General features: G+C 42.6%; 1 protein-coding gene across 1 annotated transcript in view; it reads right to left on the bottom strand.

Annotated features, from left to right (window-relative positions):
• CDH26 (cadherin 26) overlaps window positions 1-18,724 on the bottom strand; it is a 39,580-nt gene extending 20,856 nt beyond the window's left edge. Inside the window, 7 exon segments of the mRNA XM_032604635.1 lie at window positions 1,379-1,544; window positions 1,547-1,660; window positions 3,214-3,385; window positions 5,071-5,205; window positions 5,403-5,569; window positions 7,338-7,485; window positions 18,704-18,724. Of these exon segments, the coding sequence (XP_032460526.1) occupies window positions 1,379-1,544; window positions 1,547-1,660; window positions 3,214-3,385; window positions 5,071-5,205; window positions 5,403-5,569; window positions 7,338-7,485; window positions 18,704-18,724 (923 nt within the window).
• Window positions 18,725-19,223: the final 499 nt, after the last annotated feature.

The raw sequence follows: 19,223 nt of genomic DNA, 5'->3' as shown, positions 1-19,223 counted from the left end.
AAATTCAGTGATGTGAAGCTTTTGTCCTATGTTTTCTTCTAAGAGTTGTCTTATTTTAGGACTTACATTTAGGTCCTTGATCCATTTTGAGTTAACTTTTGTATATGGTGTTAGGTTACCTGTTTGTGTCTTTGGATCTCAAGAAAGCCTCCTGAAGACAACATAGAGCCAGATCATGTGTTTTTATCCATTCTACCAATCTCTGTCCTTTGATTGGAGAGTTTAATCTTTCTACATATAAAGTCATTACTGATAAGAAGGGAATTAACTTCTGTTAATTTTTTGCCCACCCCGGCTCCCACAAGCAGTGTGTGCGATTCCAGAGACACGTGGGGCTGGAGGTGGGGAAGGGTAGCCGCTGGGGAAGGTACTGTGCTAAGAGTTGAAATGGACCAAAATTAACCACAGTTTACGGTCTGCCTTCCCTGGAAGGTGCAAGCCTTCAACAGATTCCTGAGGTCCAAAATAGGTACATCAGACAGATTCTGCCAGCACGACTGTCTGGATGGGGAGAGAGATTCCTGTGCCTCCCACTCTGCCACCTTCCTGGGGATCATCGAAACTGTGTTTTTAAAAACAAAACACTAAGTAACCCAAGTGTCCATCAAGGGATGAATAGATAAAGTGTGGTATATACATAGAATGGAATATCACTCAGCTTTGAAAGGAAGGAAATGCTGGGGCACACGCTAGAACATGGGTAAAACTTGAGGACGTTATGCTAAGTGAAATATGCCAGTCACAAAAGGACAAATCCTGTGTGATCCCATTTATACGACATAATTAGAGCAGTCACATTCATAGAGACAGAAAGTTGAATGTAGTGCCAGGTCCTGGGGGTGGGGGGAACGGGAAGTTATTGCTTCCTGGGGGCAGAGTTTTAGGCTAGGAAGATGAAAAGAGACAGATGGAAAGAGTTTGTAGATGGACAGTGGCGAGGGTACACTGTGAAGTACAATAGGAATGTACTCCTGAAAATGCTGATCGCGGTAAACTTTACATACATCTTACCACAATGAAAAAGAAAACACTTCTGTCGCCCAGAAGCCAGAGGGTTGCCAGTTTACAACCTTTGGTAAAGGGGAACTAGAAATACATAACAAATTCTTTTAATACAAGAAACAACTGTAAAAGAATTTTGTGCTAAATGCAAAGGAAACGGACAAGTGGATTCCACCTTTGGGGGTCAGAGACCGCTATAGAAACAAGAAGGCATTGAACCTGGGGAAGTGTGTTCTGGGTGGCTTCTGGTATTCTCATAACTGGAATGGAGTCGTCCTCAGGAGCACATGAAAGGAGCTAATTTCCAACAGGGATCCTCTGGGGCATGTGGCTAATTCTGCATAACCCGCCTCCCGTCCCGCTCCTGTCTCCCCACCTTATCCGGCTGGCAGTTCTGTCCGGATCAGTAGCATTAAAAATTCCCACCTGAGACCCAGGCCCAGCGCCGACGCCTTCACTGACGATGAAGGTCCCGGGGAGGAAGGCGGCCGCGTCGTTGACGCTGGCCACCCGCACACTCACGGTGGTGCTGGTCGCAGCCTGCGGGGCCTCTGCAGCCGCCCCCCTTCGCAGGAGAAGAGCGGCTCCTTGTTCTCCACGGCCACGACCAGGCTCCGCACTGGCTGAGTCTCACAGTCCAAAGGCGGCCAGATGAAGCCTGCTCAGCACGTGTGTGTCACTGTCAACCCAGCGCCTGTGGCTTTTGTGCTTCATTTATTATTTACATCGTCTTTGATAACGATCAAAAGACAGTCATCAGCCCATTTTCAGATCACTTATGGAGTTCTTTTCTTCCCCTCCCCGCTCCTGGTTGAAAAGAGCCACCATCCATCAGAGGGTAATGAAAAATGCAACGAAAACCATAACCTAATAAAGCATTAATGTGACAACTCTACTGCAAAAAATATTAGGGGAGCTTAGGGAAATATAGATATTAATGATCATAGCTATTCAGGGTACAAAGTGGTCAGTGATTTAAAAGGATTGAAAGACTCGGAATATTTGGGAAATTCAGCCCCAGGCTGAATTCAGCCCCAGGCTGGTGTAGAGAATCCACAGAGCCTTGCTATTCACAGTGTGGATGTGGCCCGTCGGCATCACCTGGGAGCTTGTTACACTGACAGGCAGAAACGGGCCCCACCCCAGACCTACTAACTCGGGTCTGCCTTTGAACCTGACCCCCAGGTTGACTCACCTGCACTGCACCAGAGGCACTGGGCGTTCTAGGGTCTACTGAGAGCAATTAAGACTAAAGGCACTGGAGTCAGACTGCCCCAGTTTGAACCGCTATTCCAGCTGTGTGACTTCCTGAAAACAACCCAACCTCTCTGGGCTTCGGTTTCCTTATCAGTAAATGAGACAATAATACTTTACTGCAGGGCCAACTCTCCACTAGTCACAGCAGGCAAACTGCCAGGAGCCCACAATATTTTTACGGGGCCGTGCAAATGTTCTAATTTCTTTCAAACCCAGGAGGAAAAACAATGAACTCATAGGGTTAGAGAAAATATTTTAAGTGCTTTTATCACAACAGGAGAAAAAAATGTTAGGGACTATATAAATCTATTATATTTTGTCTAAAACAAAAAAATTTAATGTTGGAGTAATTAGTCATATCAAAAATAATCTTTAAGGGACTTCCCTGGTGGTACAGTGGTTAGGAGTCCGCCTGCCGATGCAGGGGACATGCATTTGAGCCCTGGTCCGGGAAGATCCCACATGCCGTGGAACAACTAAGCCTGTGCACCACAACTACTGAGCCTGTGCTCTAGAGCCCGCAGGGCACAACTACTGAGCCTGCATGCCACAACTACTGCAGTCCGCGCCTAGAGGCCCTGCTCTGCAACAAGAGAAGCTGCCGCAATGAGAAGGCCACGTACAGCAACGAAGGGTAGCCCCTGCTCACCACAACTAGAGAAAGCCTGCACACAGCAATGAAGACCAAGCGCAGCCAAAAATAAATTATTAAAGAATTAAAAAAAAATCTTTAATATTGATATGTATAATTTTGGTGGGAGGAGCCATGGAGGCAAAAGGGCTGAGGGTCCATGGCAGAAATCACTGTGCAGCTCTGCCTTCCTCACTGGCCATGGGGGTCGGAACACACGGATCATCACCACTGTTGGCGCCTATTTCATTGTCAGGAATCCTACAGAAAGGGCCTCAACATCTACAGCTACCTGCGGGGATGCATTTACCTTGATTACATTTAAATCCCTTCGTTGGTCTCAGGATCAGTCAAAATGTCAAAATGTCCCCCTTCATTGCCATTTAATATATTGAACTTCACTCTCCGTGCTGACGTAAATGGCGAATCACCATCTTGGACCTCAAGACATAACACGCCCTGGCTGGCTCGGCCATCCGCTATCTAAATGTTATACTGACAGCAGCAATCATTATTTCAGTGTCATGGAGAAAAAGAAATGCAATTGAAAAAGAAAAAAAAGAAAGAAGAAAGAAAACATAGGCCTTGGAGACAACAACCTGGATATTTGTCTTGAGATTGAACTTGACCCCTAAGGATCTGAAACTGCCTGTTACAGCAGAACGAGCATCAGTAACAAACATGTCCTCCCTGGTCCCTGTGACTTGGTGTCTGAATAACTAGCTGAGTAACTTTAAAAGTACCCTTCAATTCAACGTGATGCACTACTTTTTAAAGAAGTTTTAAAATAATAATACATACCTTAGTTTATGCTGCCTAAAAAAATCTAACTCTTCTCCTAGAATAGAGCTCTTATGATTATTTCAATTAAGACGATCATTTTTCTAACATATAACAGATCTTTCAAATAGCTCCTTATTCAACACTTTTGGTGACAAGATAATTTCTCTAGATGAGCACATCAAAATAACAGCGTATATTTTCTCCAGCCCTACTTTTGGGAGCACAGCTTTTTACTAAGCCAGAGAAGGATTTTGAAACAAGACTCAAACATAATAAATATGTTTCAGTTATTATATACTGTTAGGTGAGATGCTTTCATTGAAAACATTTCAACTTTGGTCTATACAATTAATTTTTTTAAATGACAGTTTAAAAAAATAATTGTAGCATTTATTTATTCAACAAAGGCTACTGTGTACCAGATCCTGGTTTAGGTGCTGTGAACAAGACAGCAAAAATCCCATCACCAGGGACCTGAGAACTGAGTGTGTGTATGTTGCAGGGGTCAGGTTGGGAATTTAACCAGGTCATCAGGAAAGGCCTCCTTGAAAGAGGTCAGGAGAAGGACACAAATACAATGGACATTCTCCTTTTAAAAGTTCATATGGAAGAATGAAAAATTAAGAAATTGAAGGTAGATCATGATGGGTTTTTATTTTCTCTCTTAGCAATCTTCCGTATTTTAAGTGGTATGGTGTTTCCAAACTGATGGGAACAGTGGGTGCCAACGCTTTCTTCAAGCCTGAGGACCTAGTAGCATGTGAAATCCTGTGTGGAACCCAATATATATAAATCAGGTGAGCTGGAAAAAGCCAGGCCCAAACCCACCTACACATCTTTCCTATTTCAGAGCTCTGAACATTGTGCGCAAAGCTCAGGCCCAGACTTCTCACCCAGGGCCAGTTCTGCAAGGTCTGCGGATATTTTCAGTTGTCACAACTGGGGGTGCTACTGGCATCTAGTGGGTAGAGGTCAGGGAGGCTGCTCAGCATCCTACAATTCACTGGGCAGCCTCCCCTACCCTCCCCCGTACCCTTCCTCCAGCCCCAAATGTCAACAGTGTGGAAACTGAGAACCCCTGACGTGGATGGAGCAGGGATCCTCCGTCCTCCCCGAGCCTCGGTTCTCTTACCTGCAGAATGGAAATCACCAGTAAGAACCTAAGGATCCATGTAAATGCTCTGAACACAGTTTCTGGCACAAAATAGTAAAAATGCAAGCTCACGAGACTGTTATTAACTGGTTCTCTATCAATATAGTTGACATCTTGATTCTAATTTACGTTATTTTGGAGCATTGCACACATCTTGGGTGATATGGGGAATTCCCTCAGCAAAACCAAGCCTAGGACGTGGAGGCCGTCTGTGTGGGGACTTAGAAGCCGAGGCCGCGCAGGCGCCTTACTCAGTCTCGGCTGAACGTGGCATGTGGTTGTAGCCGTCTCGCACACGTATGTGAACCATGGCCGTGGATGACAACGGTGGTCCTCTACAGTCCTCCGCTCTGATTAGTAATGCAAGCCGAGGAGCAGTCTAAGTGGAGAGGAAAAGGAAAGTCAAGCCCTTCAGACACAGGAAAGGGGAATGTTAATACAGAAACATTCCATTTTAGCAATTTCAGTAGCCAGTCTAGCCACAGAGGGTTTCTCACTGCAAACATAAACCCTAAGTCTGGGGCTCAGAGAGCGAGAACCCATTTCATTTTTCCAAAACAATAAAGTGCGCATAACCTCATAATCTAAGCATCCTGACGGTCGTATTTCTCCACTAATACGGTCAATCCAGAAGGCACGTTCTCTCAGTAACGGTGTTTTGGAAACAAGGAAGTAAAGGACATGAGAATTTGGAGTATTTTCTTGATCCAAATCCACTGTTAAACATCTCAAAAATAGGTTGACTTGGAAAGAATGTTTTAAATTGTTACTGTCGGCCGAAGGCAGCCTATCAAACCAGTAGGAGCATGAGTCTTTGCTAAATGGCATTGAGGCATACGCCAGAGTGGATTAAGTACAAAGTCAAGCTGTAGACATACCGGACAAAATAAAGAGGGATAAATAGTCATAAGGTCAAGGAGCACTTTCTAATCATGACTGCAAATGTAGCAGGCTTAAAGGACAAAACTGGTACATCGATTTTTTAAAGTGTGGCCAAAAAACTATAAGCGAAATTTAAAAGGAAATGATAAACCAGGAAAACATATTTGAAATACATATTGGCAGACAGAGACATAGACATTGTTAATATATATGTAGAAAAGTGACAATCACACCAGCAGAAATGGACAAAGAAAAGAACACGCAACTGATAAAAGAAATAAAAATGGCCAAGAAAGCTATCGTGTGTTCAAGCACTTAAAAATCAGAGATGAACACTGAGCCCTCTCGTATATTGCTGGGAGACGGATAAATTGCAACACTTAAGTTGTGTGTGCAGTTTGAACCAACAATTCTGCCTGTCTGAATCTGTGCTTGGTAAATACTTGAATGGCGCACACATTTAGCTCAGATATGTTCACTGAAGCATGTTTTATAAAAATAGCAGAAGGTGGCAAAAAGGTTGGTTAAAAACCTTAAAGCACACCATAACATAAAATATGACGCAACAGAATGCTGTAGGAGAGCACTGTTAGGTTACAAACAGCAAAATTGCATTTTTTTTTTTTTTTTTTTTGCGGTATGCGGGCCTCTCACTGTTGTGGCCTCTCCCATTGCGGAGCACAGGCTCCGGACGCGCAGGCCCAGCGGCCATGGTTCACGGGCCCAGCCACTCCGTGGCATGCGGGATCCTCCCGGACCGGGGCACGAACCGGTATCCCCTGCATCGGCAGGCGGACTCTCAACCACTGCGCCACCAGGGAAGCCCAAAATTGCATTTTTAAAGAGAAAATTCATAAATATGCACATATAAAAAAGCATGCCCATATATTTATAAATATTCGATATATACACATATACATTTTGTACTACCATAAGGATGAAAAAAAGCATGTAGATATACGAATACACATTTGTAATTATATGCATAAATCTGTGAATATATACACAGATATAAATATAACATACCATGGGTATATACATACACACATACAAAATGCAAAGAAAAATACTGAAAGAATATAAACTAAAACATTAGTTGTACTTACCTCTAATTGGTAGTATTAGAGATGCTTTCCGTTTCAATCTTTTTGTTTCTTGGAATTTTCCAAATTTCCTAGAGACAGTTTTGCAAAATAAATAATGCTTTTGTGTTATTAAAATAGATGCACGTTTTAGTGAGGGTGGTTTGGATTTAAAGACTCACAGATTCATAGAAATTTTAGATGCCATCTTGCTGCCACTTTACAGATGAGAAATTTGCAGAGATATTTAGGATCCTACCACCCACCTCTGCTTCTTCTTCCCTCATTCATTTGGCTTTACTTTAGATTGATATTTATGTATCAGCTCTTCCAACTGACAATTTTCACATCATTTCATTGCCAATACAAAATGAGGCTTGCAGACCTCAAAGCATTTTGCTCTAATCCACACCCTGCAACCTTTGGGTTGTGAACAGGGAAAAGTCTCCCTGAAGACAGCTAGGACCAAGTGCCCTGTCACTATGCAAGCAGGAAAACCTTCATGGAACGGAGAGGACCGGAAGCCCCGAGGCCCCGCCGTGCATACCTGCAGTGTGGTTCTCCTTCACACTCACGTTAAATTCCTTCTCAGGGAACTGGGGTGCAAGATCGTCCACATCGCTGATCCTGATGCTGAAAATCAAGGATTTATCTGCAATTTGTCCTGTTAAGCGATTCACAACATCAAAATAAACCTAGGAAGCAGAGAACCACGTTAATGTTGTACAAACCATTGATTAGATGACACTAACCCCATACCTATTGGCGTAATTGTGTCCTGCATCTGTATCCTCCATAGACTGAAAGTTCCTGAGGGCAGGGATCACAGGCTCGCATTCACCCTGTGGCCCCAGGGACTGAGCACAGTGCTGGCACAGACCAGGTGCTCAACCAGCATCTGTAGAACAAATCAATGCACTGACTTGAAAAAATACTTCATTCGTTATTATTAGGTTCAAATCTCAATTTCTCCACTTGCGTCAACATAGGCAAGTTGTTATAAGGCTCAGTTCCTACATCCTATCAGTCTTCTGATGAGAAGTGAACACACTAATGAATATTGGTGAAACACCACAGAGAGCAGACACTTAAAAGCTTTTGGGAAAGTGAACATTTAAAGTAACGAGGACTGGGAATTCCCTGGTGCTCCAGTGGTTAGGACTCGGCGCTTTCACTGCCATGGGCCTTGGTTCGATCCTTGGTCAGGGAACTAAGATCCTGAAAGCCATGTGCTGTGGCCAATAAATAAGTAAATAAATAAATAAAGTAACTATGACAGCCATTGACATACAGTGGGTTCTTAAACGGTCACTGCTGTTACTTGAATAAGGAAGGTCAATTCATCTCAAACATGCAGTTGAGAAGTCTTTCCTTTTAGAAGGTCTCAAATCAATAATTTCAGCTTCTATCATTAGTTTCTTAAGAAACTTAAAAAAAGGAGCAAATTAATCTTAAACAGAAAAAAGGAAGTAATAAAGATAAAAGCATATATCAATAAGATTGAAAACAGCAAAATCAATAATATCAATAAAACCAAAAGTTGATTGCCTTCCCATATAAATCTTGGGATCAGCTTATGGATGTCTATAAAAATTCTGCTAATCTTTTGAATAGGCTTGCACTGAATTTAAATTTGAGAGAACTGTCATCTTAACAGTCAATCTTTCAATCCATAAATACACAACATCTTTTCATTCAATTAAGTCATCTTTGATTTCTTTCATCAGTGTTTTATAAAAGTTTTGAGCAAACACATCCTGCACATATTTTAGAGCTGTACCTAAGTATTTTAAATTTATACTGAAGCACCTCATTTGTCTGGTGATATTGTAAATGATATTGTTTTAAAAATATTGATTTCCAATTATTCATAGCTGGTCTATAGAAATACAATTAGTTTTATGTAGTAACTTTAAAATTGATTTTCATATGTTAAAAATAGGCAAAGGATTTGATCAGACACTTTTCCAAAGAAGCTATACAGATGGCAAATACTGCATCATTTGTCATTAGAGAAATCCAAATTAAAACCCCAATGCGATACCTCTACACAACTATTAGAATGGCTAAAATAAAAAACCTGACAAAGATGCAGAGCAATTGGAATTCTTACATATTGTTAGTGAGAATGCAAAATAGCTCAGTCATTCTGAAAAATAGTTTAGGAGTTTCTGATAATGTTAACATATGCTTTTCATGTGATCCAACAAGCTCACTCCTAGATATTTACCCAAAAGAAATAAAAACTTACGTTCACATGAAAATCTGTATGGTTTTAGCAGCTTTGTGAAAATTTTGCCCAAAATTGGAAAGTACTCAAGTGTCCATCAAATGATGAGTTGGTAAATTATGGTACATCTGTAAAAGAAATACTAATCAGCAAAACAAAACAAACACAAAAACTTTTGCTGCATGCAACAACATGGATGAATACCAGATGCATTATGCCAAGTGAAAAATCCAGATTTAAAAAGTGACATTCCCTTCCCTGGTGGTGCAGTGGTTAAGAATCCGCCTGCCAACGCAGGGAACACGGGTTCAATCCCTGGTCCGGGAAGATCCCACATGCCGCCGAGCAACAAAGCCCATGCACCACAACTACTGAGCCTGTGTGCCACAACTACTGAAGCCTGCACACCTAGAGCCCGTGACCTGCAACAAGAGAAGCCACCGCAATGAGAAGCCCCTGCTCACCGCAACTAGAGAAAGCCTGTGCACAGCAATGAAGACCCAATGCAGCCAAAAATAAATAAATAAAAATAGATAAATAAATTTATTAAAAAGTGACATTCTGTGTGATTCCAGTTTACCTTCTAAACAAGGTAAAAATGTAGGGACAGGGAACAGATCAGTGGCTTCCAGGGGATAAGGGTTAGGGGAGGGTTTGATTATAAAGGAGAAGCATAAAGAAATTTCAGGGGTAATGGAACTATTCTGTAGCTTGGTATATTAAATGTAAAATACTAAAGGTTTTAATTAAAAAAAAAACTAGTCAGACAAAAACATAACTATGTGCTTCTTATAAGGAGATACACCTTAAATATAAGAATATGGAAAAGTTGAAAGTAAAAGGAGATATATATATATATATATATATATATATATATCCTCTCTATATATGACCTTCTCTATATATTATCTTCTTTTGGTTAGTCTTTGAAGATAGATAGATAGATAGATAGACTGATTTTCAAAGACTATCCAAAAGAATCTCATCTAGTTATCTAGCTGTGGATACAAAACTTTAAGGCAAGAAGTCTTACTAGTCATCAATGGGGACATTTAAAAATCATAAAAGGCTCAATCTATGAGGAAGATATGACATAGCAATTCTAAATCTGCATGCACCCGATAACATAGCCTCAAAATATAAGCAGATAAGATTAACAAAACTAAAATGGCAAGCAGAGATTTTAACACAGTCCTCTCAGGTAGAACAAGCAGATAAAAACAGGTAATCAGTAAGGATATGAAGTATTTAAACAACATAATTAACTGACTCGATGTGATTGATGCCATAAATAGAACAATCTATCCAACACTGCAATATACACATTCATTTCAAGAGCACATTGATTGTTTACCAAAATTGATCATATGCTAGGATATAAAGCAAGTCTCAACTAATTTCAAAAAATTACAACCATATAGAGTATATTAAGCTAGAAATCATTAAAAAAGATAATTTACAACCCCAAATGTTTGGAAGTTAAGCAAAGCACTTCTAAATAACGTATGGGTCAAAGAAGAAATCACATTGGAAATCAGAAAATATTTTGAACTGAATGGTAGTGAAAACACAATAAATCAAAATGCATTTTCCTCTCATCATTCAAACTTCAAACCCAGACTTTATATGCATATTTTGATTCTATAGAGGCTAGCAGGTCAATAAAAGCTTGCAAAATGATTGTTTACAGACAATCATTTTTGTATTTGGCAATAAGGGATTTTTGAGATTTGCCCACGCCATGACTCCTAGGTCTCAAGTTCCTTGTTGAAAGCATGTTATCAAAAACTTTCTTCCCGAATTATATTCTGCTTACACAAAATGCTGGGTGATATAAATGTGTGATTCTTTTATTTTGTGTATCAGAGGCTTGGGTGTAAGGAAATAACCAGAAGTCTTTCTAAATCTGACAGTGTGGTGGTGTAAAAGTTTCTGCTTTGCTAGCTTCTTGAGAGATTTTGGAGTCTTGCAAAACTCACCTCATAGTGAATTGGATTGAAGAAGTATTTATGGAATGAAAAAGCAGAAAGGCAATAACCTACACATTTGCCATTGACAAAGGAGCAAATGTGGTGAAGGCTCCATTGATTAAGGAGTCATGATTGCACAAGGCTTTGTGCGTCGTAACAGAAAGACTGCCAAAAGTAGAAAGATTGTGGGCCACGTCCACGTTCATCATTCTCCTTCAGCCAAAACACGCCTCCAAGAGACTCAGGAAGCGCATCATCACCTACTTATACAAAACAGCTATTACACGTGAAAACAAACAAAAAGGCTGCCTGAACCACAACAAAAGCCTTGATTCTGTTTTTCCACAAATAACAATACGACCTCGCACTGCCTAATGTTTGCTTGCAGGAAAGGGCATTCTCTGGAACTGCTGAAGATGTAAGCAAACTGAAGCATCTTGAGAGAACAAGTGTTTCTCACGTGATCCCTGCTGCAAAGATCCTCCCATCATTCTGCTCTGAGCAGATGCTAAAATTGGTGTGCGTGCGTGTGTGCCTGTGTTCCTGTGTCCAATGAAAGCTGAGATGCCAGTGGGAATCCTCAGGTCATTCTGTTTCCCTGAAAGCCAGTTACACCCCGTCATTACCATATTTTTTGCAAATGATTATGTGAAGCTGTAAGGACACACAAAATATTAGATACAAAAATATATAAGCAAAGGCAACAATCTTAAGTCCACTTCTGAGAGCATCTTCTTCAAGTGGTTCATCTGGGGGGATGGACCATGAGCCTGCATCAGCACCAATGACCAGCTCTTGAAGACCAAGGTTTTAAGGGAAGAGGCACCATTGTCTTAGTCATTTACCTTTAGGGCAGAGGAAACAGCTAAGGACTCAGTGACCACATCAGAGGGAGCCAACAATGACCCTGCTCCTCCAAGTGAGCAGTTCTCTAGTACCACAAATGTACCTGTCATGTCAGTGCAGGCCGATTTAGAAACTGTGAAGAGAAATTACTGTTCTTGCGCTAGGTCAAAATGTTTAAATTGAATCCTTAATTTTCATAGAACTGTAATAAATTTTGAGCTTATGTAGGTGGACAGCATATAGTAAAAATGCTTGGAAAGACATAGATGTAAGGTGATCACTTCTGTGAGATCAGACCAGAGTGGAAAGTTGGGGGTGAGGGAGAGGTTTTTAATGACTATGCCATTAAAATAAATAAATTAAATCTTATGGAATTTAAAATTCCATAAGAAGTCTTTATTAATTTTACACCTAAAAAGTAAGATAAGCGACAGGAACTCTTGTTCATTGACGGTGGGAACGCAAAGTGGTGCAGCCACTTTGGAAGACAGCTTGGCAGCTTCTTACAAAACTACATTTACTCTCACCATATGATCCAACAGTCCTGCGCAATGGTATTCATGCAAAGGAGTTGAAAACTTATGTCCACACAAAAACCTGCACACAGATGTTTAAAGCAGCTTTATCCATAATCATCAAAACTTGGAAGCAACCGAGATGCCCTTGGGTAGGTGGAGGGATAAACAAACAGTGGTCCACCCACAGTATTCCCCAATGGAATGTTATTCAGCAATGAAAAGACATGGAGGGGGCTTCCCTGGTGGCACAGTGGTCGAGAGTCCTCCTGCCAATGCAGGGGACACAGGTTCGATCCCTGGTCCGGGAAGATCCCACATGCTGCAGAGCAACTAAGCCCGTGCACCACAACTACTGAGCCTGTGCTCTAGGGCCCATGAGCCACGACTACTGAGTCCACATGCCACAACTACTGAAGCCCGCGCACCTAGAGCCTGTGCTCCACGATAAGAGAAGCCACCATAGTAAGAAGCCCATGCGCCGCAACAAAGAGTAGCCCCTACTCGCGGCAACTAGAGAAAGCCTGCACGCAGCAACGAAGACCCAACACAGCCAAAAATAAATAAATAAATAAAGTTATTGGGGAAAAAAAAAGTAAAGACGTGAAGGAAGCATCAGTTCACATGGCTAAGTGAAAGGCGGCAACCTGAAAAGGCTACAGACTGTATGATTCCAACTATATGGCACTCTAGAAAAGGCAAAACTATGCAGACAGTAAAAGGATCAGGGGTTGCCGCGGGCTCAGAGGGGAGGAAGGGATGAATAGATGGAGCACAGAGGAAGTTTAGGTCGATGAAACTATGATACTAGCAGGGTGGATACATGTCACTAAACACTGTCAAAATCCACAGAATGTACAAAACAAAGAGTGAATCCCCATGTAAACTATGGGCTTTAGTTAATAATAATGTACATTACCTCATCGATTGTAACAAGTGTACTCCACGAATGCAAGATGCTAATAATAGAGGGAACTGTGGGATGAATCGGAAGGTGAGCGGGTATACAGGAACTCTGTACTCTCCAATCTATTTTTATGTAACACTAAAATGGCTCTAAGAAATAAAATCTATTAAATTTTTAAAAGGGTCCCTACTTGTAAAATAAGGCATGGGCAACCATATATATATAGTCAGTCTACTTTGACTTGCTGCTGAATCTCTCATTGCTCTAGGATAAATAGCGATTTTACTTGTTGAAGGCTGAAAAGATTTCAGGGAGTCCGCAGAGAGGCAGAAGAAGCCCTGAGGAGCTCTCAAGGCAGATGACCCCTTACAATGGGAATGTTGGTCTCTCAAGGGGCCTCTGGTTGCCAGGTACAGAGCCCTGCTTGGGCATGCTGAGTAAGTATGGGGTTTATTCCCAGAGAAGAAGCTTCAGTGAAGCCCAGGGAGGGCAGACTCACCAGGGGACTGGCTGAGCCCTTGCACAGATCGACTCCTTTCTTCTTTCACAAGTCCTGGAGGGATGCCCCCTTGTCACCCTGCTCTGCACCATATGAGACGTTCCCTGGCTGGCAGGCTCTGAGCCTGGAAGCAGAGCAGCCCAGATTCAAGTCCCGGTAGGTGTGGACTTGACTGTGCCACCAGCCGGTCGTCTCTTCCCTCTGTGGCCCCAGATTCCAGAGCAGAGGCTGCTTTACCAGACGGGTGTCTTAGGGCCTTGGCAGCTTCACGCAGCCATCTTCCCACCCCCCTCTTCCTCACAGCTCACACGGTCTCCTTTACTTTGCTGTATGTGCCTCCTTGGGCCTCCTTCCCAGCAGACTTGCTGCCCTCTCACCGGCAGCCACCACGGTGGTCCCACTCGGCCTCGTAAGACGCTGGCCTGGGCCCCACGTCTACTCCTGTTCAGCTCTCTCCTCTCTCCCTACGAGACGAAGGATGCGGTGAGGCTACTAGTACTGAACTCGTCTGCTTCAGGGACTCCAACATACATTTTTAAATTTTTGTGCAAGCAAATTGGCTTCCTCAAAAGCAGCGTTTTCACAGTGCTCCTCCATAATTTATGACTGTGCGGCAACGCTCCGCTCCTTAATCACCCTGACTTCTGGCTCTAAATCTGTGCCAACTGTAATCCTTCCACTTAAAAACAGGAACCACATGTTTGTTTTATGTTTATTATTCTATATTCCATTTATTATCCTAAAAGCTACATCTGAGACCGTTAGTTCTGTAAGATGCCTGAGAGGCCTATGTGCTATTTATTCTTTGGCAAGAGGCTAAGAATTTCCGGGGGACTCAGAATCACAATGGAAAAAGGAAATGTCATGGATATTTTCTGCACTTGTAAAGGGCTTTCAGCCTTTTGTTATAGCCTTGAGACTTATATCTGTGGCTAAACACACCACAGGGCATTGACATGATGGCTACTTGAAATTACATGTACAAGATGTTTACTCTTAGACACTAATGAGCATATAGAAACATCTTAAATGCCAAGCACACAATACAAAATCACAACTATGCATAGGTTATAAGTAGGTAAAGATGACTGTGTTGAGATAAAGATCCACAAATAATCGTTACAAGGAAGATAAAAAGGTGATTTTCTTGAGTGTATTTGTATCTTATGAAATTGAGCGTATTTTGATATAAATAGATAAGATTCCTATACGGAAAGAAGACTTTTCCCCTCTCCAGCTCTGTCTTCGATTTTTCAGCAATTCTTGACCGGTGCTACTGCTTTCTCATAGATTTCTTATGGGATTAACAGGAAATTAGCTCCCCGCCCCCCACACCACCTTGGAAACACAAGTTTTTTAAGGTTTTAGTCAGTGTTAGTGACTCCTTTGCTATCCTCAAGGGTAAAGCAGTGCTACTAGAACTGTCTTTCTGCCAATACATTAGAGTTACTTAATTTTTAATAGCATCCTCTCCTCATGGACAGCCAAGAGAAGCAGATGGTTAAGCTAGCACACTCAGTTTGTGTGCTGTGCTCGTGACATTGCTTATCCCACTTCCATGGCTGGCAATCCTCATCAGCCTGTTTCAAATCTTCCTAACTAGTAGGTTAACCCCTGTGGGTTAGTTTCCTATGGCTGCTGCAACAAACTGGGTACCTATGACAGGACTGTATTCTCTTACAGTTCTGGGGACCAGAACCAAAACCAAGGTGTCTGTAGGGTTGGTTCATTCTGGGGGCTCTGAGGGAGAATCTGCTCCAGGCCTCTCTCCTTACTTCTGGTGGTGTCAGCGATCCTTGGTGTTTCTTGGCTTGTAGACACATTGCTCCAATCTCTGTCGCCAGCTTCCCATGGCCGTCTCGTCTGTGTCTTTTTCTCTGTGTCCAAATCTCCCTCCCCATACAAGGATGCTGGTTACTGGACTAAGACCCACCCCAATCTGGTATAACCTCATCTTAATTTGATCACACCTGCAAAGACTCTATAACCAAATAAGGTCACATTCACTGGTACCAGGGTTAGGAGTTGAGCATATCTTTTTGGAAGACACAATTCAACCCTCAACACTCGGGAAGTCTGACACTACATTTTGCTGTTCTCATTCACTCATCCAACATAATTAATTGAGAATCTACTATGTGCAGAGGCCAATTCTTGACTCTGGGGTAATAAGAGCAAATAAGGCAGGGTCTCTCCCTTCTTAGAACTTCCATTCTAATGGGGAAATTGACCATCATTAGAGAATCAAACAGGAAAGTAGGAAACATGGGCCTGGGGATGCCAGATCTCCTAATTTTTCAGGAGAAACTAAAATTTTGAGATTTTAGGTCAAATTTCCTTTTTTTTTAAGAAAAAAATTAGAAATAAATTTGGTTTTTGAAAACTGTTAACCAAACAAAATGCTTTTGCCGGCCAGAATTTTATCCTTCTGACCGTGCCCATTCCCTCATTTTATTCCCTCAGAATCACCTGGACAGAGTTAACGTGATCTCCTTGCTCAGGTTGCACCGTAGACCACTGAAATCAGAACATGGGGAGGGGGAGGGTCCCAGCATCAGGATGTTTTAAAGCTCCTCGAGGGATTCCAGTGTGTGGCCAGCACTAGATTAGAGAAAGTGGGTTCACACTGAGGCACTGGGGGGAGTGGTTCAAGGCAGGAGGGGTGCAAGGAGAGCTTTCTGCAAGAGCAGCTTCTGAGTTTTCAAGGGGAGGTCTTGGAACTGCAGAAAAGTAGCCACGGGATGGTAGATGGTTCCTGAGCACCTGGTATGTGAGAGCTGATTGAGCTGTGCTGCAGTCAAAACACACCCTTGATTTTTGAAGACTTAGTATAAAAGAAGGGAAAAGATTTCATTAGTCACTTTTTTACTGGTCACATGTTGAAATGATATATTTGAGACGTACTGGGTATATTGGGATAAATAAAGCATATTTAAAATTTAATTTCATTATTTCCTTTTACTTCTTAAAATGTGGCTATTAGAAAACATTTGAATTGTAGTAAAATACACAGCTATTAGAACATTTTATATTACAGGGCTCACATATTTCTTAAAGCCTAAAAGCCACAGAGCTAGTTTAGAACTACTGACATAGCTTTTCTCCATGGTCCCTGGACAGCAGCATCAGTGTGACCTGGGAAACTGTTAGTGATGCAAATTCCTAGGCCCCATCCCCAGACCCACTGAATCGGGGTCAGCAGTCAGTACTTTAACAAGCCCTCCTGGAAAGTCTGATGCACGCTGAAGATGGGGAATGGGGTCAGGCAGGCTTCCCAACTCTTCCCAGGGGGCAGGGCAGTGTCCTAGGAAGATGAGCTGCGAGAGCAGAGGTTCTAGCATCAGCCCCAGTGGGGTGAGCTTTGATTTCTTTAGGAAAATGAAAGTTTAAAAGGAACAGGACGTAAGCTGTGACAAAGCGAGAGAGAGGCATGGACACATATACACTACCAAACGTAAGGTAGATAGCTAGTGGGAAGCAGCCGCAGAGCACAGGGATATCAGCTCTCGGTGCTTTGTGGCCGCCTGGAGGGGTGGGATAGGGAGGGTGGGAGGGAGGGAGACGCAAGAGGGAAGAGATATGGGCACATATGTATATGTATAACTGATTCACTTTGTTATAAAGCAGAAACTAACACACCATTGTAAAGCAATTATACTCCAATAAAGATGTTAAAAAGAAAAAAAGAACAGGACGGAATCTTCAGAAGCCAAGTAAAGTTGTTGGAACTGCCGAAAGTGACTGAAAAGCTAAGAAACCCAACTGACTTGAGGGAGGAAGGGGTTTGGGCAGCACAGTAACAGCTGTTGGAAAACAACACCATTTCAACTTTGTAACCGAATGTGGGAAGACTCCCCAGTAGGCTGTTCTCCCATCCGGGGGCACAGCCGCGACTGAAGAAGACGTCTGATTTCATTCCCTGAAAGCACAATGTCTGTGGCCACCCAGAAGCTGACTATGTGCGGGATGGGAACATGGCCCCTACTCCGGGGAACCCTTCTCCTCCACGACAAGGGCAGGACAGTTCACTGTGTTTAATCCCAAAAAATATTGTCTTGAGTTTTCTCTTCCTGCCTTGGCAATCTGGTTATTTCAAGGTTATAGCATGTGTCAAGACAAGGACCCATAATTTACCCAGCCACATCCCTCTGGGTCCAAATCATAGCACACACTTGACTTTTATCTCTACTTTGGGGCCAGACTTTAGAGTCATGTTTGAATAGCAGAAGAGAGGAAACAAATTACCCTTACTGGTTTCTGAAGAGGTTCTACCAAACCCACAAGTTGTTGGACACCAACGTGAAAGTCGTTTTAAAATTTAGCACATTTTGATTATCTGCCAAGAAGAACCACCTAGAAGATGACAGACTTGTGACCAAGATCAAGGGGATTAGCAGCTTCTTCGGTAGCCTCCCCCCAAAAAAGGCTGGCTCGAGGTCTTCCAAACTTCTCCCAGTGTGGAAGTGGAGAGCCACAGCGATCTGCTCTGAGAGTGGAACAGGACCAGGAGATGGTCCTTCTTAAAAACTGCGCATAATCTATGCTGGCTGCATTAGGAAGTGGAAGGAAAATTCACTGCCTGAGAAAACTCTTTGTTGGGTTTATTTGTCACGAGAAGCAAAATACAGGGTGTTGCCTGGAATGGGGACATCTTGGCCACGTTATTCCGAAGAATAAGATAAATGTGAGTCCCCCATGTTCCAATTAGAAATGTTTTTCACTCTCTTGGATGGCAATGTTCCCTATTGTAGCTTACACTTCCTGGTCCTCTGAGCACTGGCTCCTAAATGCAATTCTTTGGGGAGGCCCCAGAGACAGAAGATTTGAGGTGGGGCATGGGACACCAGGGAAGTGGGGCTGGGGGACCTGGGAAAACAGGACCCCGTGTGTGTGGGGTGGGGGAGACAGCAGTTAGGGGCTCCTGTGATAGGATGAAGCTGGCTTACCGTGCCGGTATCCTCTGACATCCGGTTTTCAGCTGTTTTCCATTTTGCGGTATCGTATGCCTTTGTCATATTCCTCCTACTCCAAACCATTTTGCAATTTTATGTCCAGTAACTCTGCCTGAGCCTTGGTGGGGTGGTGTACTGGGTAAAGAAAAAGAGACCGTGTTCAAGTTTGGGGCAAAATGCAGCAGTGCATGGGCCCCAACGATGACAAAGACATTAAGGGTCCTGGACAGAAGCAAGAGGAAAGGTTAGGTGACTGTCAGAAAGTATAAGCCCTCCTCCCCAGTTTCTTAGAATCCTCAGAAGTATTCTGGAGAGGACTGAATTCACCAGAGAAATGTGTGATGTTGAGCCTTGGGTTATTGAAACTGCATGGTGAAGGACAGGGTGGTTCTAGGGGCTGGAGGATTGCTGTCCAGGTATTCAGGAAACATGTGTGCTGCAGTTAAGAAATATTTCCGCCCTAGAAAGCCAAAGCCATAACAAAGAACCCCCTCCCCACCTTCCCATATTTATT

Source organism: Phocoena sinus, chromosome 15, assembly GCF_008692025.1.
Source record: "Phocoena sinus isolate mPhoSin1 chromosome 15, mPhoSin1.pri, whole genome shotgun sequence".
NCBI lineage: Eukaryota > Metazoa > Chordata > Mammalia > Artiodactyla > Phocoenidae > Phocoena > Phocoena sinus.
The sequence above is the reverse complement of the archived record's forward strand: the minus strand, read 5'-3'. Positions and strand labels throughout refer to the sequence as shown.